Source organism: Mastomys coucha, unplaced genomic scaffold, assembly GCF_008632895.1.
Source record: "Mastomys coucha isolate ucsf_1 unplaced genomic scaffold, UCSF_Mcou_1 pScaffold9, whole genome shotgun sequence".
NCBI classification, from domain to species: domain Eukaryota; kingdom Metazoa; phylum Chordata; class Mammalia; order Rodentia; family Muridae; genus Mastomys; species Mastomys coucha.
Window position 1 is genome coordinate 52,080,259 of NW_022196915.1, and position 26,831 is coordinate 52,107,089.

At 45.8% G+C, this 26,831-nt stretch overlaps 1 protein-coding gene and 1 long non-coding RNA gene across 4 annotated transcripts in view; one reads left to right on the forward strand and one right to left on the reverse strand.

Moving 5' to 3' along the window:
* LOC116085033 overlaps positions 1–18,529 on the forward strand; it is a 23,874-nt gene extending 5,345 nt beyond the window's left edge. Inside the window, exons 2-3 of the long non-coding RNA XR_004116375.1 lie at positions 7,162–7,327; positions 18,443–18,529. This is a non-coding gene — a long non-coding RNA (uncharacterized LOC116085033). The remainder of the gene's footprint in view (positions 1–7,161; positions 7,328–18,442) is intronic.
* Positions 1–20,602, reverse strand: part of Pnoc (prepronociceptin) — a 29,025-nt gene extending 8,423 nt beyond the window's left edge. For 2 of the 3 annotated variants that reach the window (XM_031362417.1, XM_031362421.1), the window contains exons 1-2: positions 20,146–20,472; positions 5,568–5,717 (exon numbers count right to left, since the gene is read on the reverse strand). In XM_031362417.1, the coding sequence (XP_031218277.1) occupies positions 5,568–5,693 (126 nt within the window). In that variant the 5' untranslated portion in view covers positions 5,694–5,717; positions 20,146–20,472. Of the gene's footprint in view, positions 1–5,567; positions 5,718–20,145 lie in introns of all 3 variants that reach the window. The other variant, XM_031362420.1, reaches the window with a different exon arrangement.
* Positions 20,603–26,831: the final 6,229 nt, after the last annotated feature.

A 26,831-nucleotide genomic window follows, 5' to 3' on the forward strand; every position in this document is an offset into this window, starting at 1 on the left:
GCAGTGCCTGTCATAGAGACAGCTGACTCCTCTGAGGGACACAGAGGCTAGGCCTGGGTTCCAGCCTTACAGTGCCTGTCATATAGACAGCTGACTCCTCTGAGGGACACAGAGGCTAGGCCTGGGTTCCAGCCTTGCAGTGCCTGTCATAGAGACAGCTGACTCCTCTGAGGGACACAGAGGCTAGGCCTGGGTTCCAGCCTTGCAGTGCCTGTCATATAGACAGCTGACTCCTCTGAGGGACACAGAGGCTAGGCCTGGGTTCTAGCCTTGTAGTGCCTGTCATATAGACAGCTGACTCCTCTGAGGGACACAGAGGCTAGGCCTGGGTTCCACCCTTGCAGTGCCTGTCATAGAGACAGCTGACTCCTCTGAGGGAAGGAAGACAGTCACTGTGTTGTCTTGGTTCCCGAGTGATGCTTAGGAGCTATTTGCTCTAGGAGGTCTTGCAAAAATATTCAAAGGCATTTAGGGATGTCATTGGATCCCAGGGACCTTCCTGTTTTTGCTTTCCCATTGTGCCATGCTGGGAGTTCAATCACATGCCACCTGCTTTTTTTTTTTTTCTTCTTTTTTTGCATTCCAAAGTAAGTTTAATTACAAAAATGTATTGCAACTATTCTATCAAAAGGATCCATTAGCATGTTAAACAAAACATCATAATTTTCTTTCTGATACGTAATTTAGTATGAGGGTAATTTCCATAATGGATCTGGGCATCGTTCCAAGTGAGGATCGGGAGAGTGAACTCAAGTTCTCCTCCTTACAAGGTGATCCCTGAACTACCTGAGTCCACATGTGTCTTCTAATGCTATGCAGAAGCTGAAAATGTTAGTGAAACTCCTTTGGTGCACGGAACAGATGCCAGCAACAAAGACTTGTCCAGCTCCTCATGTCCATGGTGGCAGATTGGCTGAAACAGTGCTCTCTAGAGTCAGCAGGAGCCCAGGGAGCTGTGCGCAGCAGTGATAAGCCCGCAGAGGTGGGTGCTCGGAGCAGCTCAGCCTTTGGGAGTACTTGGTTCAACTTCACAGAGAGGGAGCCCTCCCTGCTTGCTGAATTCTCTGCTCCTCTGGTTTACTGGCGGAAGAGACAAGTCTAGTGGCCACTAAAACTGAATACTCCTGGGCTTCTAATTCCAGATGGTAATTAGATTTTTGTGTCAATGCGAGAAAATGAAATTTCGCGATCAAACCAGATGCCCCGGTCTTCACTGAGATTCCACTCACTGCCAGATAAATCAGATACTGACCAAATCATCACAAACCATTGGTTTAGGAGAAGGTTTGAGGCGAGTCTGAGGTACTTAAATGTACAGCAGAATTTTTAGTGCCAGATGGCACTAAAATAATGAGCCTATGCTTATTATGGTCTGGTCTGAGGTCCTTATCAGTTGCTTCACCGTGCTGGGCCAGTGGCTTATTAAGTGAGTTGCACACGTTTTCTCAGCCATGATGATGACGTTGCTATATTAAGCCAACGTTTACATGAGCATCTGGAATCTGACTGGTGCCAAATTGATTTGTAAAGCTGAGCTTCTGACAAGACTGAGCAAAGAGCCATTTGGGTGTCTGAATCAGAGATTAGGGCAGAGACTGAGGGTGTGACCCAGCCACAGAGGCTAGGTCTGGGTTCCAGCCTTGCAGTGCCTGTCATATAGACAGTTGAGTCTTCAGAGAGAAGGAAGACAGTCACTGTGTTGTCTTGGTTCCCGAGTGATGCTTAGGAGCTATTTGCTCTAGGAGGTCTTGCCAGAATATTCAAAGGCATTTAGGGATGTAACTCAGCCATAGCACACCTGCCTGGTCATTCACAGAGCCCTAGGTTCAATCTTAACTACTGCAAAATTGATAAAAATAAATTCACAGCTTGGAGAGATGGTTCAGTGGTCAAGAGCACATACTGCTCTTGTAGAGGACTCAGCTTCAATTCCTAGCACTTTTGGGTACCTCACAGCCACCTGTAACTCCAGCTCCAGGAGATCAGACACCCTTTTTCAGCCTCCATGGGCAACTGCATTCATGTGCACATGTATGCATGTACGTATGCATGTATGTATGTATATATGTATACGTGTGTGTGTGTGTGTGTGTGTGTGTGTGTGTGTGTGTATTCAAAGGCAGACCTTAACCAGGGGCAGCAGATGACCAGCATGGGAACAATCCACTAGACGAGCTTCTGCTCCAAATCATCTGCTAAGAGTTTTTACTAACTGCAGGTAGAGATGCCCAGAAGCAGCTTCTGTTGCAATCGTTTCAGGACTCTTAGGTGTGTCCCCCTAAACTGCTTTTTGAGAGTGTGCTGTTTTAGTCTTGGACTCTAAAATATCTCTATGAGTCTAGTTTCTTCTGCTTGAACAGATGGAACGAGCCCTGTTGATAATTGGGTGAGGAACCAGAGGGCACTGCAATGGGTTTGGATGTGAGTCACTCCTGACCAAAATTATAGTCTAACAAAAAGCCAACCGTGCCGGAGCCAAGTGTCCTGAGGATGTCGGGAACGAGTCAGGATTACGTAATGTGGTAGAGAGACGTTGTGTGTGTGTGTGTGTGTGACCCTGGCTGAAACGTGAGTCCCTTCCCATCTCCCCATCAAAGCAGACACAGGCAAGATGTGCAGCCATAAGATGAGACATAATTGCTTATGCTCTTGGCATTTCATTCTACTTTAAAATGGGTTAAAAGGGAACAAGAACTAGAAACAAAAAAGCAAGCAGGTAACAGAGTCCTCAGGGGCCAGCCAGTACTGCAAAGCATTTATCTCCAACTGTGAGGCTTTTACCAATCCATTTTCTGGCTTGTTTCTAGGAAGTAAAGTGAGTGTTGCCTGGATCCCAAAGATTTGAGAGGCTAAGGGAGAGATAGAAGTGAACTTCCAATTCTTCACTGCCCCAGCAAGACCCAAGTGCAAGACCTTACCGTGGCTACCCAGGACGTGCCCAGGTGGAGCCTAATGTTCTAAGAATCACACAAGTTCTACCAGACAGGCTGCCTGAGCGAGCCCTGTTATGGGCACACTGGACTCCATGCTGGGATACCTAGCTAGGTAGCCATACCTATCAGCAAAGGTGTCTATCTCATCCCTATCTCACATGTTAACCAGAGGGCGGAGGGAGACAGACACACACACACACATACACACACACACACACACACACACACAGAGAGAGGAGAGAGAGAGAGAGAGAGAGAGAGAGAGAGAGAGAGAGAGAGAGAGAGAGAGAGAGAGAGAGAGAGAGAGAGAGAGAGAGAGAGAGAGAGAGAGAACCAGTCAGCCAGCCATGGGCACCAAAAGCCAGAATAAGTACAGCCCAGGAGCAACACCCAGGAAGAATCTTATTTCATTTTCTCATCAAGCTCAAGGTCAGCTTGGTTAAAGAAACTGGGGTTAAAGAACATTAGGCTCCTTCTGGGCAGCCACAGTAATGTATGGTAAAGTCTGCATAAATATTGAAAATAAAGTCACTGGGGAGAGAACAACCCTGGTGGTGTTAATTTTCTTCCTACACACTGGCCCTTCCCATCTGCCTGTGATCTATCTGTGGCCTGGGATCCAGGCAGGTTGGGCACATGCAATCTATCCCAAGGGGGTTCATTCTCATACCCAAGCCAGGCTCTAGAGCCCCAGGGCTCTCTGATGTAGCTCTGTTTCCCCAAGTACCACAGTGTCTAGTGGAGACCATCATCCTGACTGTGTTATCTTTCCAGCTCTTTCCTGACCTCGGGTTCACCCTCTTGAATTTTCTCTCTTGCTTTGGGTCTCCTAGAAACCTTTGTACTTTTTTTTTTTTTTTAAGATCTACCTATGCTTCTCCTTTGTGTTTTCAAATCAAAACTCCACTTGAACCTTACCTTTGCCTTTATGAGAGAACAGAGTGTTATGAGCCGAAGCTTAACCTTGGCCTTGAAGTATAAGTGGGGCTTAGTGGATGGGGGAAGTGAGAGGCAGGAGTATGGTGGCAGGAGAATGAAGAAAGGCAGGGGTCCCTGGGAGCTGTCAAGAGAGGCTGGACCTGGGCTTGAACCCAAGAGGGAGAAGGTCAGGGGTCTAGCCTTGACAGCTACCTGCAGCCCGGGGGGAGGAAAGCCAGCTGTGTAGTGACAACTCAGAAGGAGAAGGACAGAGGGGCAAGAAGCAGGCATCTGCTTAGGGATTGGGCAGAGAACTAGAGGTCAGTATAGAACTCTGGGAAAGAGTAGACAGAGAGGGAAGAGACCCATAAGCCAGGCAAGAGAAGCAAGAGATGATTCTGGAAGGATGAGATATCAGACAGACAGACAGACAGACAGACAGACTCCTAGAGAAAAACATGATGGATGAGCATCAGGAATACATCCCTTTGAGGGGTCACATGGACTGTGCCTCCTGATTATGCCCGGGCCTAGAAGAGTGTAGTGCTTGTCTGTTGGGGCTGAGGCCATATTTCTATACAGAGCTGGGAGATAGCAAAGCATACTGGGCATGAGCTACACTGCATTTCATGTCTGCACATTTGCCTTAAGGAACAGCAATGACTTGTTTGTTTTGAAAAGCCGAGGGGTTTGAAACACAGCATCTTGAAAGCAGCTTTACTGACTTCAAAGGGAAACATAATTGAATTATACTGGATTTCATAGGAGACAACAGCTATCTAAACTGAAATTAAAGGGGAAAGGAAGCAGTTCATTTAATGAATAATAATTTAATGTTTTGTGCTTCAACTCAGAAATTTAAAACACAAGAGAGCATTTTGGCTGCTCATTGTAGAATTATATACAATATAAGAAATGGATGACAATATGCATCCTCAACAGATGGAGAATAAGTTATACATTCATAGAAAGAAATCACTTAAAATAATGTGTAATAACATGAGGATATCAATCCTGAGACCCTACAGAAAGTAAGAAACCTGAGAGGTTGAGAATCGTGTAGGAGACACAGCTGATAAAGGTTTTATTGAGGATGAAAGGTTTTAATGAGGATGCTCCCTCATTGTAGGGAGCATCGTCCCAAGAGCTGTAGTCCAAGACTGACTAAAGTGAGCAGAGCCTCAGAACCCATCTCTCTCTCTGCTTCCCGACTGCAGACCCAACAGGACCAGCTGCCTCAAGTCCTTGCCTCTGCACTCTCTACTTCACGATAGACTGTGATCCCAAACTGTGAGCTGAAAGAAACCCTTACATTTCAAGGATTTTTGTCACAGCAAAGAGAAAAGTGACCAATACGTGGGTTAAAGAAAAATTGACATTTTCTTTATATATATAACATGTGCACTATGCACTAACCCTGGGACTAGGGCATCATGAGGGGATATTTATTGGGAGATAGAGAGGGAGGACCAGAGGAGTGTGGTGGCAGAGAGGGAAGATCACAGGGATCTGGTATTAAAGGGGGAGGACCACAGGGGTCATAGTGGGAAGATGGGGTCATGTAGCTCAGTTCCACCTGTTTCCTCTTGGTCACATGACACTGTTCAAGCCGTAGGACCTCTGGGAGAGACTTAAAGTATCTCACATAGGGTTTGCTTTGGAGTCAGAGGGAGGAGATGGCAGGTAGAGGGCAGTCCCTTGACCTTCTCGACTTACCTTCAAGTTGAAGCTGTCTGGAGCTGGGTGGAGCTTCTCCTGGCAGGTGAGACAATCCCTTGGACAGCTACTGAACACGCTGGAGAGCAGGCTGAGCAGCAGAACGTCACAAAAGAGGATTTTCATGGTGCAGCAGTGGGAAGCGGGAGGCTGTAACACAGAGGGGCACGTACAAGTTAGTATGGTCTCAGGAGAGGGTTACTCAGCTGTGGGGACCACGACCCAGAGGGACGAGCATCTTTCCTCCATGAGGAGATTCCCCAGGTCTGAGGTTCACCTTGGAAGGAATAGTTTGTAGAGAGAATGCTGGTGGCCTGGTCCCTGCCATCCAAGTCTGCTCTCATTCATAAGCTATGTGTAGTCTACATTTTGGGGTAGCACGTATGATTCCTGCCACTTAGCTGGCCTCTGCTGTTTCAGGGACAGATGTTGGATGGGAAACAGCTTTCCTGGAGGCCAGAGGCATTGCTTCCTAGCTGACCAAAGTGTGCCTTTAGATCAACTTCTTTAAATTTCAGTTTCCATAGCTATAAAAAAAAAAGCACGGTACACACCTTACTACAGGGCTATGTGTAGGGTATGAGTCTTCATTTGGAAGCTGAGATGTGTGACCTGTAAGGATTGCAAAGTGCAGACAAGTAGCTGAATGTGGCGGTATCCATCTCTCATCCCATTTCTCGGGAGGGAGAGACAGGTGAATGAATGACTAAAATACTTCCTCTCATCCTCTCAAGTCTCTCTGGCCTGGCTGGAAATGCTTGTCCTTCAACTCTCTCACCTAGGAAGCATCCATGTGTTCCCTGTCTGTTACCCATGTCAGAATGGAGTTACTGCTATAGTCTGAATGTTTTTGTCTTCTCAGAATATGTATGTTGAAATCTTTGATGGTTAATCATGGAAGACAGCTTGAAAAGATTAAAAACAAGTAGGAGAGGTGGGGAAATGGTTCAGAGGGTAAAGTGCTTGCTATCCAAGCGAGACTGGAGTTTGCATCCCTGGCACCTGCAAACACTGAGTGGTCCCATGGTGATCCCAGTGCTGTGGGTGACAGAGATAGGGAATCAACAGAGCAAGGCGGACAAATAAGCAGGGAGAGGACCTACTTCTCTGTATATGGTCTGGTTCACAATTGAGGAATATATCTGAAGTCAACGTCAGGGCTCTGTAGACATGGTCAGCACACCCCCCCACACACTATGCAATACATTGCTGCACTATGCATACACACACACACACACACACACACACACACACACACACACACACACATATATATATACACCTACACATTATACACAGACATGCACACACACACTACACATATATACTCACACACTATACACACACATACACACCATGTAGAATATTTAGTAAATTACTCCTCTGGTTCATCTGTAATGACATCTCCAGTACCAATGAGACCTTGAGGGAGCTGACATAATGAATAGGCTAATAATCCCTTTGTAAATGCATAAGATGGTAACTGCCAGGAGGCAGTGAATGGCCGAAGGTGGGGTCTTCTTAGAGGAAATAGGTCACATGACCCCTGTCTCTTACCCCATATGCCTCCTTTTTTCTGCTTTCGATCTGCCAGGAAGAAGTTCCCCTTGCCTTGATGGTCTCCTCAAAACTGAACTGCTCTGAAGCCATGGAATGAATAAGCAATTCCTCCTGGAAGTTGTTTCCGTCTGCTGTTTGGTAGCAGTGATGAGGACAGGAAAGAACCTAGAGCCCTGACCCCAGGATGGTGACAGTAGAAGGTGGGCTCCTGGGGATGATAATTAGCTCTTGAGGTACTGACTGTGAATTAGGGAATGGGCCTCACTTGGCGATAAAGATGCTTGTATCTTGGCATTTGATTTTCTGGTTTCTAGAATCATGAGGAATGAATTCCTATTGTTTACAAACTATCCAGTCTTGGGCATTTTGTTACAGCAGCCAACCATTAAAATGAAAGCTGGCTTCCGGAATACAGGGTTAGGATGCTCGCCTTGACATTTCATGCATGAGATTTACAGAAAAGCAGGTGATATAATATACATATATATTCATTCTATCATTTTTTTTCCTCTAGAGAACCCTGACTAACAATATCCCCAGATCAAACCTCTTGAATCAGAAAACTACTTCCTTTGGATTATGTTATTTTGGGTTGAACTATGTTGCATGCTTCAATGGAAAGAGGAATAGGAAACTAGTCTTAACTGTTAAAGTCACTTGGGAAGAGAATCTTAATGAGGGATTGTCTAGCTCAGGATTGACTGGGGTCGTGTCTGTGGGATTTCCTTGACTGTTCAATGCTGTAGGAAGAGACAGCCCATTGTGGGCAGTGTCATTCCCTGGGTAGGAGGCCTTGAACAGCATAAGAGATGAGAAACCCAACTGAGAACCAGCAAGTAAGCAAGGTTACATTTGTCTCCCTCTGCTCTAGACATGAATAAGATGTGCTACAATTCCTTGTCACCGTGCTTTGCTGCTATGATAGACTGACTTGGAATTGTAAGCTTAAAGAGGTTGCTTTTAAAATAAAATTTATTTATTTTTTTAATCTACGTGTGTCTCTCTGTGTGTGGTGCCTTCAGAGGCAAGAAGGGGGCAGTAGATCTCCTGGAGCTAGGATTACAGGCATCTGTGAGCTCTCTGATGCTGACAACCAAAGAGTAGCAAGCGACCTTAACCACTGAGATAACTCTTCAGCCCTCTAAATTGTGTGTGTGTGTGTGTGTGTTTATGTGGGTCAGAGTATTTTTTTTTTATAGTAACAGAAATCTAGAAACTTTCTAGAAATATTGATGTTTTTTATTGGGGCCATAGGGCTATGTATATTTTCCCAAATTCATAAAATTATAGATGTAGAATCTGAATTTTATAGTATGTAACTTTTCTGCATAGAGAATAAAAAACTACTATTTTCATTGCTTCAACAGAAATGAAAGTTGAGTGGAAACTTTCTAGAAATATTGACCTTATTTAATGGGGCCATAGGGATGTATATATTTTCCAATATGCATCAAATTATAGATTTAGAGTTTGTGCATTTTACTGTATATAACCTTTCTGCATAGAGAATAACAAAAACCTGTTTTCGTTGCTTTTTTGACAGATGATTCTGAGAAATCTTTGAGGTTTGCCATTTTTTAAATTTAAATTTATTTACTTATTCACTTTACATTCTGCTCACTATTCCCTCCCAGTCACCCCCTCTTGCAATCCTTCCCCATCTCTCTTCCCCTTCTCCAATGAGCAGGAAGGAGCCTCCCTGGGTGTCCCCCCTACCCTGGCACTTCAAGTTTCTGTGAGACTAGACACTTCCTCTCCCATTGATGCCAGACAAGGCAGCCCAACCAGAAGAACATATCCCACACACAGGCAACAGCTTTCAGGATAGCCCCTGCTCCAGTTGTTTGGGACCCACATGAAGTCCAAGCTACATATCAGCTACATATGTATGGGGAGGCCTAGATCCAGCCATGTATATTCTTTGGTTGGTGGTTCAGACTCTGACAGCCCCAAGGGTCCAAGTTAGTTGACTCCATTGGTCTTCCTGTGGAGTTCCTGTCCCCTTCCTCCTATTCCTCTGTAAGAGTCCCCAAGTTCCATCTACTGTTTGGTTTTGGGGAGGTTTGCCTTTTAAACGCTGTCTGCTGGGGTCTTCTAAGAAGTGTATCATCTTGGGCCATACTCACAACCATCATATCAGGATCTATGTCACTAACAGTATTCCTAGGTGACTTATCTGTATGATTACATTTGAGAGGCGAACGGAGCCAGTCAACAAGAGTAAGGAGAGAACATGCAGGAAGCTACCAGGAGCCATATTGGAAGAGCACCGAGCTCTTGTATACCAAGAACTGTTTCGGCCATAGGGGGGTTATGATTAGAAGGGTATTCAGTAGATTTTTGTTTGTTTGTTTGTTTGTTTGTTTGAAATAGAGTCTCATGCAGCTCAAGCTGTCCTTAGACTTCCTATGTAGTTGAAAATAACCTTGAACTTCTGATCCTTCTATTTACACCTCCCAAGTTCTGGGGTTACAGTGTATACCACTAAGCCCAGTTTATAGTGTTGGGTTTCAAACCCAGAGTTACATTCCCAGCCCTCAGTGAGTTACCATTTGAAGTGGGTAATGGTAACAGGGAACCAGGAGACCTGGGATCATAGCCTGTGAGAGCAGTGAGCAGACAGGTGACCTTCCCACACACCTCAAGGTTAGTACCTGCTGAAGAGAGTGGTCTAGATGGAGCAGGTCTTGTCTGCTCTTCTAGGAGACTTGTACTTTATCCTTCAGAAGATGGGATGGGTCTTGAGCTAATAAATAAAGTGCTCAGACATCTGTGTCCATGAGTCTCTCCAATGCAAAAATTTCCTTCTCTAACCCAACAGCCAGTGTCTAGTTAAGATTTATTGCCTTATTATTGTAATAGTCTCCTAATTAGTCTACCTAATGATCTGGCCTCCCTCCAAGCTATTGGATGATATCACTTCATTCTTAAAATAATTCTATGATGCCTGTGGCTGTCGGATGTTCAAAGGACTTGGCTGGCCACTGGCTCCTGCTTCACTCCCCATCACTCATCTTGGTAGCACTTCCTGATCCAGTGAGCACAACTCTCACCTGTATCAGGTTCCTGGTGTTTCTATATCTTCTCACTGTTTCCTCTGTCAGAATACTATATCACTGCCCCAGTAATGTCCCCCTCTAGAAAGCCTCTAAAAAAGACTGGCTTGAGCTAGAATCAGAGTGTGCTACTCCTGAGCATCCTAAGGCAATATATTAGCATGGGAAACAAGTGAGGCTCAGGGATCCCATCTGTCAGAATGGTCCTGAAAGTTTTCTCATCTGATCATCTTGGGAGAGGGGGTCCTGGCTTCAGATCACTGATTCTGAAACTTGTCAGCTGTACTTAGTCTCTGCCTTCCTCATTGTGAAAATGGGGACTGTCTTAGGAACTATATCATACCAACATCAGTGGGTTCATGTTTGTAAGCAATTAAAATAGCACCTAACATAAAACAACTGCTTTATAAAAGAAAGCTAAAGCATCACTCTCACTTGGTGGTGCCCCTAGATTCTCTCTGCCTCATCTCTGCTCTTAGTAACCAACCAATTATAACTGTGCACTTCTGTCTCCGTTCCTTCCACTGACCTATGAGTTCCTGGAGGACAGAGATCTGGTCCTATCATTCTCTCTGTCTGCCAGGTATCCAGGTTAGGACACAAGCGTTAGGATCTCCTCAATAAAAAAAATGACAAAAGCTAGTGGGAGGTCTCAGGAGTCCCCTTCATTTTTTTTTCTGTAAGTGCAAGGCTGAGGAATGTTCTAGAATCTCAACGGGAGTCAGTGTGCTCACGGCATACAAGCTGCCTCAGAGCCATCATCCTCTACCAAGGCTCTACTAGCAAATCATGTTGTTTGAGCAGTAAAGTAAGACGTCATCTCTAGCAGACACTCTGATGCATGTCTGCTAGAGGACTGGTCACAAACTGGTCATGATTGGAGTTGTGTCCCGTGCTAAGTCTGTGAGGGTTAAGTAGGAGTTGTTAGGCCAGCAATGGGGATGTTTCTTTGAGGGGAGAATGCAGCTCAAATAGATATTATATAAAATGAATGTTCTAGGACACAAGGCACTCTTAAATAGGCATTTGTGATTTTCTTGTTGTCGGATAATCTCTCTTGCGTCTCACAGCAGCTCAGAGTTTGTACTTCTACTTAGGAAACATTTTTGTAGGATCTATACAGAGCAGCACAGCTGTTCCCTTTATCACCACACGATGGCAGTGGCCATATGTCACAAAAGGAAGGATATGGGCCATTTCCTGTAGATCCTGCCTAGGATGTTTAAAGCAGCTCTTTGCCCAGTTGATAAGCTGTGACAGACACAATGAGAAGCTCCTGCTGAGGATACTCAAGGACTTCATCAGCCACTTGATGTGAGGGAAGTGTTGATGGTTGTCATTTTCAGTTTGGGGTAAATGGAATTTAGGGATGTGGTCCTGGGACAATTAGTCTCTACTGCTGGCTATAGTAAAGCACATGCTCTTTGGGGTTGGCTTTTGGTAAGAATTTACCGGATTGACCTTGGCTTAGTCAGACCCTCCTCCTGTCTGTACTTAATGGCCTCGCTTCTGTGGCTCTTCCTCCTCCTTCTGTCATTCTCCCACATCATTCATCATTGTCATTCTTTTCCTTCACCTCCTTTCTCTTCCCTCTCCCCTTATCAACACTTGCTCTAAGACAGGGTATTGTTATATAGCTTTGGCTGGCTTGGAGCTTACTCTATAGAGCAAGCTGGCCTCAAATTATAGAGATCCTCCTGCCTCTGCCTCCTGAGTGTGGGGATCAAAGGCAAGTGCCTCCTCCTTCCTCCTCTTCTCTGAGACATTCTATGTAAGATTTGTTCTTGGCTCTTCTTACGTAGTAAGCATTACATACTATTATTACATAGTAAGAATAGTATATATTTACATAGTATATAAGCAACCCTGGCTGGCTTCCAATTCACATTCTTCCTGCCTGGGTCTCATGCCTCTGGGATCACAGATGGGTGTCACCTCACCCCTCCACCTTTCACTTTAACAAACAGTTCCAGCTCCTAAATGAAATTCTTCCATATGGACAATGTTCATTCCTTTCTGCAAGTCCAAGAGGCCACAAGCTAGGCATGACCAGGGGATTTCATCTCATGGTAGTTTACTATTTGTCAGTATAATCAATACAAACAAATGTGCAAAAACCTATGGAAATATATCACAAATTAGATATCTTGTTCTTTTGTATTCTCATGATACCCAGTCCAATTGTGTGCTGTATAAAATTATATTAAAAATAGAAAACTTAGTACAAGTTTTATTATTTTTTTTGTTTGTTTTAGTTTTTTTTTTTAACTTGTTTTTCTGAGACAGGGTTTCTCTGTGTAGCCCTGGCTGTCCCGACACTCATTCTGTAGATCAGGCTAGCCTCAGACTCATAGAGATCTGCCTGCCTCTGCCTCCCAAGTGCTGGGATTAAAGGTGTAAGCCACCACTGCCCAGCGTGAAGTTTTATATTTTTTAAGTATTGATTTATTTTATTTTTGAGACACTGAGCCATTTTAGCTTAAGTTGGCCTTGAACTCACTATGAGAATGACCTTGAACTTCTGACCCTTCTACCCCTACCTTTCAAATGCTGGGATCATCGATGTGTGGCACTACATCCAGTTTATATGGTACCGGGGATTGAACCCAGGGCCTTGTGCATGCTAGGAAAGCATCCCGCCAACTGAACTTCATCCCTGACTCCAAAGTTTTTTAATTTTTAAGAAGTCTTTTTTTTTTTTTTTCCTGAGACAGGGTTTCTCTGTGTAGCCCTGGCTGTCCTGGTACTCACTCTGTAGACCAGGCTGGCCTCGATCTCAGAAATCTGCCTGTCTCTGCCTCCCAAGTGCTGGGATTAAAGGCGTGTGCCATCATCGCCTGGCAAGAAGTCTTAACAATATGTCCAGCACAGTGGTTCCTACCTGTAATCTTAACACTTGGGAGCTGAAGAAGGAGGATTACTGCAAATCTGAGGTCAGTCTGACTGCAGAATAAGACTATACTCTGTTAAAAGTCCACACACAAACACACACATGCACACACACACACATGCACACACACATTTGCACACATATACATACTCACACAACACACATATGTGCATACATACCTCTACACATATCTACACACATACACAGACATGCACACATAAACACTACACATACTCTCACACCCAGGAGAACACACACGTATCTACACACAAATCACACAAATATCTATACAGACATACACACACACACTCAAACATCATGTACACACACCTACACACACACTCATGTGAACACCCACCTATACACACATATATTCACACACTCATGCAGACACATACACAGACACACATACTCACATGCACATACACCTATACATATACCTCCACACATATACATACTTGTGCATACCTCATGCGCACATACATACACACACCTGCACACAATCACAGACACCTACACTTATAAGCTCACACACATACACATACACTCATCCACACAGTGCATACACACACTCACACACATACATATACACACATACACACACTCACGCACATGTGAATACAAATTGCACAATGCAATCACAAACATACAATCACAGACCTCCCCCCTCAACAACAATAACTGAAAGAAGCCTGAACTGTGTGCTGGTTTGGAGCCGTGTGCATACACTGGTGTCCACGAGGAGGGAGCAGAGTAGTTAGATAGCTGGAGTCACACTTGTGCTTAAACCATGCACTTTGTGACTATGTGACCTTGGGCGACTTATTTGATGTCCCAGAGCCTCAGTCTTCTCTACTGCAAGGTGAAGAGGATGAATCTCCCCTCATTTGAAGATGACTCCCTCCAGTTGTTTATCAGCCAGCAATATGGTTGGCCATCAGGAAGCACAGTGTACCTGAGGATGCTTGAGCTTTTAATGGCTTCCATTTTGTAAATGAGCCCAGAGCAATTAGCCATTCAGTGTGGCAATCCTATAATCAGGCCATTTTGTATTGAATAAAGAAAGGCTTAATTACCTTTTATTTAGGTAATGGCACCTTATAAATTTGATTGTATCTTGCTGTTTATAAAGATAAGACACCGCTGTGATTTAGTCTTAATCTACTTTTGTATACTCTTGCCTCCGAGGACAACGTAATTAGCTGCTTTTCTATTGGATGAAGACATCTGTAATGTGAACTGAATGGAGACCCTAAGTTTCGTTTCTTGAGCTCAGGGGAAGTCTGTGACTTGGGTACTGTTGGTGAAGGAGGGCAGAGGGCTCTCTTCCCATCAGTGACACATAGGGACATTGTTATTTAGTTAAAAACAATTAAACATGATATTTATTCTCATCTACAACTCTATCACCTGGGGGGGTGTTAATTTTACCTTCCTTTCTGGGATAAGCATCCGTTCCCATGGGTTAAGCAATTAGCCTAGGATGATCCAGATGATAAATAGCAGAGTTAAGACTTAAACTCAGGTATTTTAACCTGTGTTCTAACTTCCCATAAACTCTCTACAAAGTTTATGACTTGGAAAGGCGCAGCAAACTGTGATACGCTGCTTGGGAAGGAATCCCCATGACTGAAAGCTGTTGAGAGCCAATGGTTTTATAAGATTTTTGTCCTGTGGGCTAAGTGCTGCCAACTCCACTTTACAGGTGAGAATACTGAGGCTGTGAGAGATGTACTGAAGTGGCAGAGCTGTTATTGAATCTCCCACCCCCATGCTTATATTTGAGGGTACCTCTGATGATCTGTTTTTATGTGAATTCATTTGAAGGACTGGCTCAGTCTGTTTCCCTGATTCACCAAGAGATATTCACAGTCAACCATTTACAAATCATTAGGAGAATACAGGGTTTTCCTCATATCCTGGTTCTCTGATCCATCATAGGCAGGATTCTGTTATTTATTAATTAGACAAACTGCTTAACTCCTATGAACTTTTTATTTACCCCAGAAAGGTATATTAAGTTGCCTCCAGATTACAGGGTTATAGATGAATATAAAGGTCATCTATAACCTGTAAAGAACAGTATTCTATACATGTCATTGGTGAACAAAAAGTGGGTATATGTGTTTCTAGGAGGAAGGGTCCCCACCCTCATTCTCTAATAGAAACACCAAAGAATCATGGGTTTTCTCATAGCCCAGCAGTTAAAACTTCCATATAGAGCATTGCTTTCTCTTACTCAGGGAGACAGCTTTCTTTCTTTTCTTCGATGGATACAATTACTCAATTACTCTTTGTTGTTGTTGTTGTTGTTCCTCTGTGTAGATCTGGTTATCTTGAAATTCACTTTGTAGACCAGGCTGGCCTCAAATTTAGAGATCACCTGCCTGTCGCTCCCAAGTGCTGGAATTAAAGGCCCAGCTAGACATTTACTCTTAAAAGGTTTCTTTCTTGCTCTCCATTTCTACCCAGAGAGGAGGGGAGGGGCTCAGGAGTTAGGGCACGAAGCACCTAGCTACCTATGTGGATGAAGGGTGCCTGGGCAGAGCTGTGAATGAGAAAGAGCCCTGTGCTTAGAGACAAGGTCCTGGGTTCTAGATCTGGTTCTGTTGTTACTTGTGGGATCCTGGGTACAACACTTTCTTTTCCTGGGTCTGGATTTTTCTGTCTATAAAGGTAGGCAGTTGAGTGTGATGGTTAGTATCCTTTCATTGTATGAGTGGCCAGGATTGTCCTCTGTCGGTAAGAGGAGTAAGAGAAGAGGAGGGAAGGAGACAACCGAGCAGTAGCTTCAGACAGCCCCAGATGAAGGTCATGACGATCACTGGGTTTCACAGAGGGCCAGGAGGGAAGCCAGGCACACTGCCTTTTGGCTGTCACACATTGGAAGGAAATGCTTTTCATGTTCTCCTTCCTGACTCTGGAAAATGCCGTCATGTCATTATCAAGGTAGTTTGAACGGACTTTTTTTTTTTCTTTTTCTTTTTTATTAGATATTTTCTTAATTTACATGTAAATTTCTCCCTTCCCAGTTTCCCCTCTAAAAAACAAAGAAACAAACAAAAACAACAAAAACAAACCCCAGCTGCCTCCCCACTCCCCATGCCTGCCACCCCACTCTCCTGCTTATTGGCCCTGGCATTCCCCTACGCTGGGGCACAGAACCTTCACAGGGCCGAGGTCCTCTCCTCCTATTGATGATCGAATTTGCAATCCTCTACCATACACATGCTGCCAGAACAATCAGTCCCACCATGTGCAGACCTTCGTTGGTGGTTGTGACTCTGGGAGCTCTGAGGGTACTAGTTAGTTCATATTGTTTTGAACGGACTTTTAAAAGTTTTTATTTACATTCATAAAACACTCTATGTTCTTTTAAAAATAATCAGAAAACCCAGATAGGAAAAGAATGATGAATCTAGACTCAGATAATCTTCCAACTTCTTTAATTTTGTAACTCTAACAACCAGGTTTAATTGACATGATTATACATGTTTATGGAGGTACAGTGTATTATTTCCACACTGTGTGCGCTACGTAACAATTAGATTGGGGTAGTTGGCCCATTCATTGCCTTGAACATTTATCATTCTTTTGTGTAGCAAATATTCTAAGTCCTCAACCCTAGCTATTTTGAAATAAAGGATAAGCTATCATTAACCACAGTTACTCTTACAATTAGTTTTGGACATAAATTCCTAATCTCTTCACATCATATTCCATATATTATAAAATCCACTAATGGACAAGTTAAGAAAGATAAGATTTAAGGGATGGGGAGGTGGTTCAGTATATAAAAGGCTTGCTATACAACGTGCATACCTGAGCTTGGATTTCCCAGAAGCCATATCAAAAGCCAGGAGTGGTATGGTGTGCCTGGAACCCCACTGCTGAGGCTGGGGATGGAGACTAGTAGATACTGCTGCCTTGCTTGTCAGTCACCCTAACTAAACCCTCAGCTCCTGAGAGTTGGTGAGAGATTTTGCTCAAGTAAATATGGTAGAGAGCAATAGAGGAGGGAGGACACCTGGTGTTGACCTCTGGCTTCAACATATGCCTGAAGAGAAAATGTGCTTATGTGCGTGTGCATGTGCATGCGCGCGTGTGTGTGTGTGTGTGTGTGTGTGTGTGTGTGTGTGTGTGTGTGTGTGGTGTGCTAAAATGAAAAAACAACTCAGCATTCCAGTTTCTAGCAGCCTCATAGGTGTCTGGGTAGGTGAGCCCCTTTGGAGACCTTGGAGACCACCGGTCTGGGCTCATTCACATTTTGTGACTTTGATGGTGACTCTGGAGAAAGCTGGTGACTGACAGCTTTGTGCTAAGGGCACGCACACTGCTCGGCTCCTCTCAGGAACCCCACACACATTCTTAGCTGGATGAATGAAAGGATGAATGGGGTAACAGGATGCGGGAAAATCACAGGACCAGCGCGAGGAGGAGAGAGGCTGGTTGTGACACTGCAGGCTGCCGAGCCTCGGCTGCTTGGCAGGGAGGCAAGTCCAGCTTTCCACACCTGTCCGGTCTATGCTGCTCCAGTGCTTAGGCAGCTGCCAGGGTTTTAACAGACCCAGGACCATGGGAAGTTGAGGATCAAAGTGGGTGTAACCTTTTGAGTATTATGATGCTCAGAAAGTCAACTTGTGTCCCCCTGCTCCCTCAAACTGGTGTGCCCCAAATATCACAGCTAGAGTTTGTGGTTAAAATATAAGATCTACCATGAGATGGTGGGAGCAGACGAAGGCATTGAAATAGAAGTGTTTCGAAGATCCCTTTGTTCTCAGGAACTCAAGCCCCCAAAAGCCGATGTTATGATGATACTCGTCTCTGAGACGTGTTCTTTTGTTCCTAAAACATCTGATGACCCAGAGTGTAGGAAACTTAAACGTTTCCTTATGGTCCGTGCGAGTGGGAGGAGTCAGGGAGAGGAAAGGTCTTCAAAGCATATCATTGTAAGTACACAATACAGGATCAAACCTCTCGTCACTGTGTGTGTGTGTGTGTGTGATGAAATAAGTATATAGACAAGTTTAGCTTACTGCCTGCCATTCATGGTTTCAAGAAAGATCAATACCTTTGCCTTTCTTTGGGGCTTTTGTCCTAGCTGCCCTCAAATCCTGGATCCAGCCAAATTCTACCTCTCTTCCCACTGGCATCAGTGGACGTCAAGTGTAGAACTGATCACACCCAGCCCTGTATTATCCCATTATCTTGAATTGCTTCCTGTCTGTCTGTGATGTGTGCCTGCTACTAGTTTTCAAGCCCCACAGAGCATCAGACCTGGGACAGCAGCTCCGGGCTGCGCTTGCTGCACTGGGTCCTGTTCCTGCAACTCTTGAGATAATGATTTTTTTTTCTTTTTTGCCTTCCAGGGTTGTTGCTGGAGATAATGGGTGTGAAGCGCGTAAATCATTGCACAAATAAAGTGCTGTTATTAGCATCTCTGCTGAATCTATAGAGACCCGTGCCTCCCTTGCCTGGTGGGGTGTAGCTGATAAATACCTGATTGATTGAAGATGGAATTGCTTGGTGACAGCTCCATTCTCGGGCTCGGCTAACATCTAATCCTGCAATTACTCCCTTCACCGGCAATGCAAAACCTGCTGAGTTTTCTGCAGCCCTAAGTGCCCTCAGACTTCAGCTGATAAGGCAGCGGCAGCCGCTCCTGAAGAAGATGACCCTCAGCTACACCAGAGCACCTTCCACAGACAGTGCTGGGGGTCACCTGGAAAAGCGCGATTGTTTCTGTTACTCAGGGGGTGTCTGGGGCAGTTTCCCCAGCAGAAGACTCAGCAATCCGGACGGATAGGAATCCTTTCTGTTAAGGTATCATGCCACTGATGGAAGCTTGTAGAATATCCCCCTGCTAGGCTTCACAAATGAGAAAAAGGGGGGGTGTGTGCTGCTTCCACCCACAGGCTGTGAGAAATCACAGCGTTCTCTTTGGGAGGTTTTGATACGAAGCCGGGCAGTTACTTTTCTCCCTCTGAGATGAAAACTCTCGTTTGGGCTTGCTGGCAAATGCCGTGTGGAGCTCAGCTTTTGTTAGTCTGCTGAACAATGTTATTGGTTATAATTGGGGCAATTATGAGCTGCTGGAGGAAGCTAAACACAGATGTTTAAGCCCAGGCTTGGGGTATTCAAGTCCAAAGCAGCATGCTTTAAATAGCCCCCTTTCCGAATCATCCTGCCTTACTTAAAATCCCTCCCCCAATCCCCCCGAACTTCCCCGAGTTCAAAGGGAGATGAGGGAGAGGAGGGGATGGGTAGAGAAGGGAGGGGAAAGAAACGCACAAAGGAGGAGGAGGAAGAGAAGGCTGAGAGAGAGCAGTGAGAGTTCAGATTCTCTGACGTGTGAGAGAGTTCCATGCAATCTGGGCAGAGACCTTAGGTGGGACAGACTGAGCGGTGGTGAGAAAGATGTCAAGGAAGAAAGGATACCTTGAAACAACCCAGGATCCAGAGGACCAAGGTCATGCCTTGAGAAACGACCACGAAAATCGCCCGGCTAGTGACTGACTGACTTCAGCCGTGGATTCAGGTGAAGCTCAGCCCTCGGGTCTGTCTTTCCCCCCCACATGATTGACAATTTCCATTAAGGTGTAAGAGAACCAGAATGACATCAGACTCAATGACACCAGACAACAGTTTGCACAAAGGGCAGGAAGCCACAGAACGAAAATCCTCCATGAGGTGTGCCAGGGGCTTCCCAGGGCTACTCTGAATAGCAAGCTCCCTCCCAGTATCTGCCCTCTCTCCCACAGCCACCTCTTCCATGTGTATCCATCACCCAGTAGCGGCCACAACCGGGAAAGCAAAAACTTTTGCTCATTTCCAAGTTGAGCTTTCTTTCAAATTTCTCTTTGAGATTAGCTAGCCCTCAGCCCTCCCCCTTCTCCACCATCGGAACACTGAGAAGAAGATGAATGAAGCCACAATCTCACAAGAGGCCAGCAAGCAGCCACAGTGGACAAAAGACAGAGGTGGAGGAGCGGGCCAGGCTGCCCTGCTCTCCGGAGAGGCTCTGGGCAGATAGTGCCTGCCGGCTGGTGCTGGGGCCACATGCATTGCCTACCTGACGCTGTCCGTCACTGGGTTCTCTCAGATGTGAGGCTTGTTCCTCTGTGTCAGCCACACCAGCATATATATCCTCCCCCCACGCACAGCCCTCCCCTTCCCTGCCTACCTCGATGATGACACATGCCTACGCTGACCCCCTTCATCAACCAAACAGCCCAACTACAATCCTGCCTGGCTGGCCCCCTCCCCTGCTCTGCGTTCAGACTTGTGACATGCCAGCCTCCCATCAATGCAGCCTCTAGCCTGTTTCACCTGGACTCCCGATCAGCTAGGATCCCTCAGCTGCCTCTCCGGTTGCTTTCAGAGCCACTGTGAGGATGGCCAGCCAGGGAGAGCTGGCAAGTCACTCAGAAAAAAACAGACTCCTGGTGACAAGGGATAAGGCAGACCCCAAAACCTGGAGTCTTCTCCGGTAACCTCTCTGCCTGAGGAGTAAGGATCAGGCGGCACACAGGAGAGAGGGGGAGCTCACACCCAGCTCCCACTGGCTCAGCTGAGCCCCCTCCTCTTGACTTGGTTCCACTGGGGTGGCAAGGGCTAGGCCACAACACAGTGGTTCTGGAAGCATTTTCCACAGGTGCCCACAGCGCGGCACAGTAGAGATCACAGTAGAGCACAAGCTTGGCAGGGGCTCTGAGGTTTCGGCTTTCTCCTTTGCAGCAGGTGCATCTCCCGTGGGCCTCAGGTTCCCTTCTGTAGAATGGGTGCATCAACTCCCAAGACGGGAGTGGAGCGACGAGATTCTGTTTGTGACTGGGACATGGAGACCTTTAGTAAATGCTAGGGCCACGCTCTCTCTTATCTCACCATCTTTTTACTGTAATTGGTGCTATCTCGAGTCTCACATTTGGCATCCGGGAGGTTTCCAAACTGCTGCTGCACCTTAGGGTATTGCAGGCTGCTGAAGACACCCCAGCCCTTGTTGCAGAACCCAAATTTTCTTCTTAGCCCAGGCAGGGAGTGGCCTGCAGACAGGTGGCTCCCAGGCAGCTGGAGCCCCAGTGCTGAGTGCCACCCCTGTGGATCTCCCTTCCTTGTCCCCTGGGGGGAACTGCACCAGGACCCTGTTCTTCATTTTCTTAAGATTTAAAACATTCTAGAAGGCAAGGTTTTCATCATCCAGGGAGAGCAAGCACTCACTCAAGTGGCGAGTCTAGTTCTTGGTGGACCGGGGACTGGGCAGAGGAGGGTTCAGGGGAGCACCTGCCCTGGCTACTGAAGGGCACAGTTTCTTTTAAGTGTGGAGGAAGGGTTATTTAGAATGGTGAATTTTGTCCCTGTAGGAATTCTATCTCAACAAAAAGTGAACAGCAAACACTCGCCCAGGTTAAGAACAAGTCCTGAAAATGACGTTCCCACTCACACATGTTCCCAGTGAGAAGGCCCCAGGAACCAGCATGCCCACTTGGCAACGAGCTCTCTGAGGTCCACTTGGTCACTACGGGTCAAAGCAGCCAGTACGAACTCTCTGTATGACATGGGGCGGGAGATTTGCATCCCGCTGGTTCTGGGGTGCAAATCTCCCACCCTTATCTCGCACACACTGTGATAGATATTGCTGGCTGGCTGCCCAATATTTTCCATCCCTTGTTATTCTTTATTGAGCAGTGCCTATGATTTTACTTAAAGTGACATCGTGCTCGGCTAAAACCCTGCATTCTCCTAGCCTTTGGTGGAGCTCCAGGTAGCCAGCAGAAGTCACGCGGCTGGTTTTTAGGTGGGATTTTTGAGGAAGTTCTTTTTAAGGCCTCAACTCAGCCAGCAGAGGCTTTCCCTCCCCAATGCTCCTCTTCTGGAACGCACACATGATGGCTGGAGTTCTAGTTGCTCTCTTGGACCTTGAGGCAACTTTGAGGTTGAAAGCTGTATAATGGCTACTTTTCTCATTGCTGGGGAACAAACATCCAACAAAAAAGCAACCTAAGGGAGGAAGGGTATGGGTGGGCTCACAGTTTGAGGGTACAATCTTTCATGGTGGGAAGTAATTGGGTGGAGTTTGATGTTGCTGGTCATATTGTAACCACTGCCAGGGAGTTGCTGGTACTCAATTCGATTTTTTTTCTCTTCTCTTCTCTTCTCTTCTCTTCTCTTCTCTTCTCTTCTCTTCTCTTCTCTTCTCTTCTCTTCTCTTCTCTTCTCTTCTTCTCCTCTTCCTCCTCCTCCTTCCTCTCTCTCTCTCTCTCTCTCTCTCTCTCTCTCTCTCTCTGTGTGTGTGTGTGTGTGTGTCTGTGATCCTAGCCAAAAGAATGTTGTTACCCAGACCTCAGATGGGCCTTTCTGCCTCAGTTCACCTAGTTGAGAAACTCTCCCACAGACACACCCAGAGGCTTGTTTTCATAGTGATTCTAAATTCCATCAAGTTGATGATCAAAATTACCCATCACAAAATTCATAGGTTAAAGACGATTCAAGGGCTGGCGAGGTGGCTCAGCGGGTAAGAGTACTGACTGCTCTTCCGAAGGTCCTGAGTTCGGATCCCAGCAACCACATGGTGGCTCACAACCACCCGTAATGAGATCGGACATCTTCTGGTGCTTCTGAAGACAGCTGCAGTAAATTACACTGGAGCAAGCGTTACTGGAGCCAGTGGGGCCCAAGTGAGCTGGCCGGAGTGAGTGGGGCCGGCAGAGGTCCTGAGATCAACAGCAGCCACACACATGGCCATCTGTACAGCTACAGTGTATGCATACACATAAAATAAATAAAAATAAAATCTTAAAGACAATTCAAAACAAACACAGAAGGTTCTGGGTCCCCTTGGCTGTGAGCCTGCCATGTTGAATCTAGACTTCCAGTGGTCACTGTTTTTGGAAGGGAAACAAAACAAAACAAAACAAAAATTCCTCAAATGTTTATTTCCACTGTCCTTAAGGGCTCATTTATATGTTGCACTTAATGCCAAAGGCAGAGGCTTAACACAACAGAACCCATGCTTGTCTCCTGATTCTGCAGACTGGGGATTCAGGCTGGGCTCAGCAGGGAGGTCCTTCTGGTCTCGGTGTGGATTTCTCTCGCTCATCAGCACCCAGCTGCAGGTTGGCTTTCAGAGGCTGGCTCAGTTCTAACCCTGAATTCTTTCTTTACTGTTCCCTGCATAGGTCACATCTCACACCATCTCACAGGGAGGCTGGAATACCAGTGTCAGCAAAGCCAACTAGGTAAGGGCAATGCACAGCACATGGGTCCTCTTGAGGCCTCAGCGTGGAGCTGGCACTCCATGGATTGGCTGCGTATGGCTTGGCTGTCCAGGGCCAGGTAGGTTAGACACTACAGTCACATGCCAAAAAAAGGATGGCTATATAGGGCCAGCCAACACGTTTGTTTAAGCCATTGATTTGAAATTTCTGTTATATCCAGAGGAAAAATCTTCTTGAATAGAACACCTGTCATTCATTCTTAGTATGTTGGGGCAGGGGCGGGGAATATGTTTCTACCGCTCCCGCCAATCCCACCCCATCCAGAGAAGGAAAAAGCAAGAGTGAAGGGTTACCAATGCTGACTTTTTCTTTCTAGTTTATCAAATGGGAGAAGTGAGGCCAGTGAGCTGGAGGCTCTCTGGGGGTCACATCAGGCTATTTCTAAGGTAGAGGGGAAGGAGAGAGCGAGCCCAGGGAGAGTTGATGCTGTGAGGCCCTATCTTTGCTGTCCTGCCAGTATGGTGACTAGTTAGAGAGTCACATGTTGTCCTTTGTCTCCCTGACTGAACAGATGCTCTAGAAAACTAACTCAGTTGGTAAAGTGCTGACCTTGTAAGCGTGAAGACTTGACTTTGACACCAAAGAGTCCTCCTGAAAACAAACAAACAAATAAACAAACCTGTGGTTCATACTTAGAATCCCAACCTTTGGGAGTGAGTCAGGTAGATCTTGGGGCTGGTCTACCAGTCACTTGGCCTACATGGCTAATACTAATATTAGGACAATGAGAGACTATGTCTCAAAAACAAGGTGGACAGCAACTGATGGTTGAGGCTGTGGTTGTCCTTTGTTCTACACACATGCACACACACACACACACACACACACACACACACACACACACACACACCCTATTCTGGTTTTGAGTCTGAAATGTCTCCCACAGGCTGTTTTGTATACTCGTTCTTATGTTCTTTGAAAGGCTATGGAGCTTTTGGGAGGTGGGGCTGGTTATCAACAGCGCTCAACCCGTGCTGCTGTGTCATGAACTCCACCATGCTGGACTAGTACCCTCCGAACGGCCAACCCTTCTTCCCGTAAGGTGGTTCTGCCAGCTTTTCTGTAGTGGTGAGAATGCTCTCTGTTGAGGGAGGTTGCCTCATCCCATTTCTCCTGCGTTTGCGGCTGGTTTACCTCTTACAGGAGGAGAACTCAAGCAGAGGGCTTTAGGAGGCAGGAAGGAAGGCGTAGACTCTAGCAGGTCCCACAGGTAAGTCTAGAGGCAGATGGAGCGAACTCTCCCATCAGGCATCTCCCCTCATTGGAGAGGAGCTGCTGGGGAGGAAAGTGCTCAGAACCTTTGCTGACTTTCCTGGAGGACTCCACTAACCTCCACCCACCCAGCTCTTTTCCTCCCTTAGAAAGCCAAGAGCACCTTCCTCCCAGGTATGTAGCCGCCTGGGATTTACTGATGAATTAAGGCACCTCGGGCCAATTGGTCTCCTTAGTAACCACAGCAGCAGGGTCCTGGCTGGAAGAGCTGTTTCTGTTATTCCAAAGAGGGCACCTGGCTTCACATTTTAAGACTCTTTCAAGTTGCAACATGAGAGAACATTATAAATAGTCATATCTCTCCACAACTTTGTGTCAAAGTAAGGATGGGCTTTTGAAGCATTTGAGGGCAAGGTGGATGTCAGGGATGTCTGAGACGTAGGTATCCCTCCCACCCCCGTCCCCACACTGGACTTATTTGTTTGTTTGCTCATTTATTAACATGGTGCTAAAGATGGAACCCAGAGCCTTGCACAAGCAACGGAAGTGCTGGACTATGGAACCACATCTCTAGCCCCAAATGGGTTTTTACAGTTGATGCATAAGAATCGTCCATATTTAAGGTTTCTGAGTGATAAAGATCCATGTCTATAATGTAGAATAAGCACACCAAGGTATTTAGCAGCTGTGTCACGGTATCATGCGATCTCCATTCACGGCTATGGAATGAATTATTCTCTTTGCTACTTTAAGCAGCTATCATTTCTCTGTTATGGACACTCCCCTCCTCTGCTCTAGCTATTTTAAAACACACAATAGGTCATTGCTAACGGTGCCACAGCACACTAGAACTTGGTCCTCTTACCTAACTGTATTCTTGTACCTCTTAGCCAACCTCCACATGTCCGCTCCTCTTCCCTCCTCACTCTCTGGCAACTGTTATTCCACGTTCTATTTCTGTGACTTCAATTTTGTTATGAAGATAGGGTCTTGCTATACTGTGGAGGCTAGTCTCATAGGCTTAAGTCATCCTCCTGCATCTGCTTCCCAAATATCAGGCACTACGAATCGCCACAGCAGGCTAAGTTCAACATTTTAAAACTATTTAACATAAGCATGTGTGAGCATGTGGATGTCACGGACGCCTTTGGGAGCTGGTTCTCCCCTTCTCCCCTGAAATCAGGGATCGAGCTTAGGAGGTTAGGTTTGCACTGTAAGTGCTTTTATTGACTGTGCTCCCGACAGCCCTTAAATTTAACATGAAAAACTCATTTATATGAAGGAGAACATTCTGGGTTTAGCTTATTCCATTTAATATTATACCTTGCAGGCCTACATATATTGCCGCATACAACAGGAGTCACTGCTTTCTTATAAAGATAGACCACTTTAAAACACACGATCATGGGTCCACCAACACTTACATACATCCCATATCTTAGCTATGGTGAATAGTGGACACAGAATGCAGAAGTTCCCTCACCTCTTTGACATACAATTCTAGCTTCATGGGATGTATGTCTGGTAATGGACAGCTGGATCATATGTTCATACTACTTTTTTTTGGGAAGAAACACAACACTGTTTTCTGTAAAGACTTTACTAATTTACATCCCCATCAACAGTGTCAGGAGAATTCTCTTTTATCTGCACCCTCCACCTTTGGTGACATTTTAACTGGAATAAGAGGACATTAACACTCAGTTTTAAATGGATAGAACTTTCATGCAAAGAGCGTGTGGTTGCCTTCGAAGGTGTAGATTTGACCTTGGAGTAAGTGAGGTGCCCCCTGCTGTGAGGCCAGAAAGGATCCTAAGCCTGGAGAGGCTCACCTGGGTTACAAGAATTATGCTAATGAGTGCTATCTTCACAGCCTGTGCCACTGTGGCTCAGCCGATTAGACAGTTAGAAGGTCCACAATAGACACTGATTATAGTTCAGCATGGGAGTGAAAAAGAGGTGCAAGTGAGGAGGGAAATGACATGATGTTTATCGTTTCTGAACAAAAACGTTAAGATACTAAAGACAAATCGCAGGTTCTGAGTGGGCCGTGAAGTGTCAGCTTGCCTTGAACACAACCAAAGCTCGGGATCAGGGGGTGTAGTTTGTTTGGGCTGCTGTAACAGAGTCCTGCCAACTGAATGGCTTCAACCATAGGCATTTATTATCCCACTGTACTGGCTGGCTTGCTTTGCTCCAGAGGCCCTTGGGTTCATTGGCCACTTTCTTCTCTGAGTTTTCCCATGGTTCTCTCTCTCCCTTCCTCCCTCCC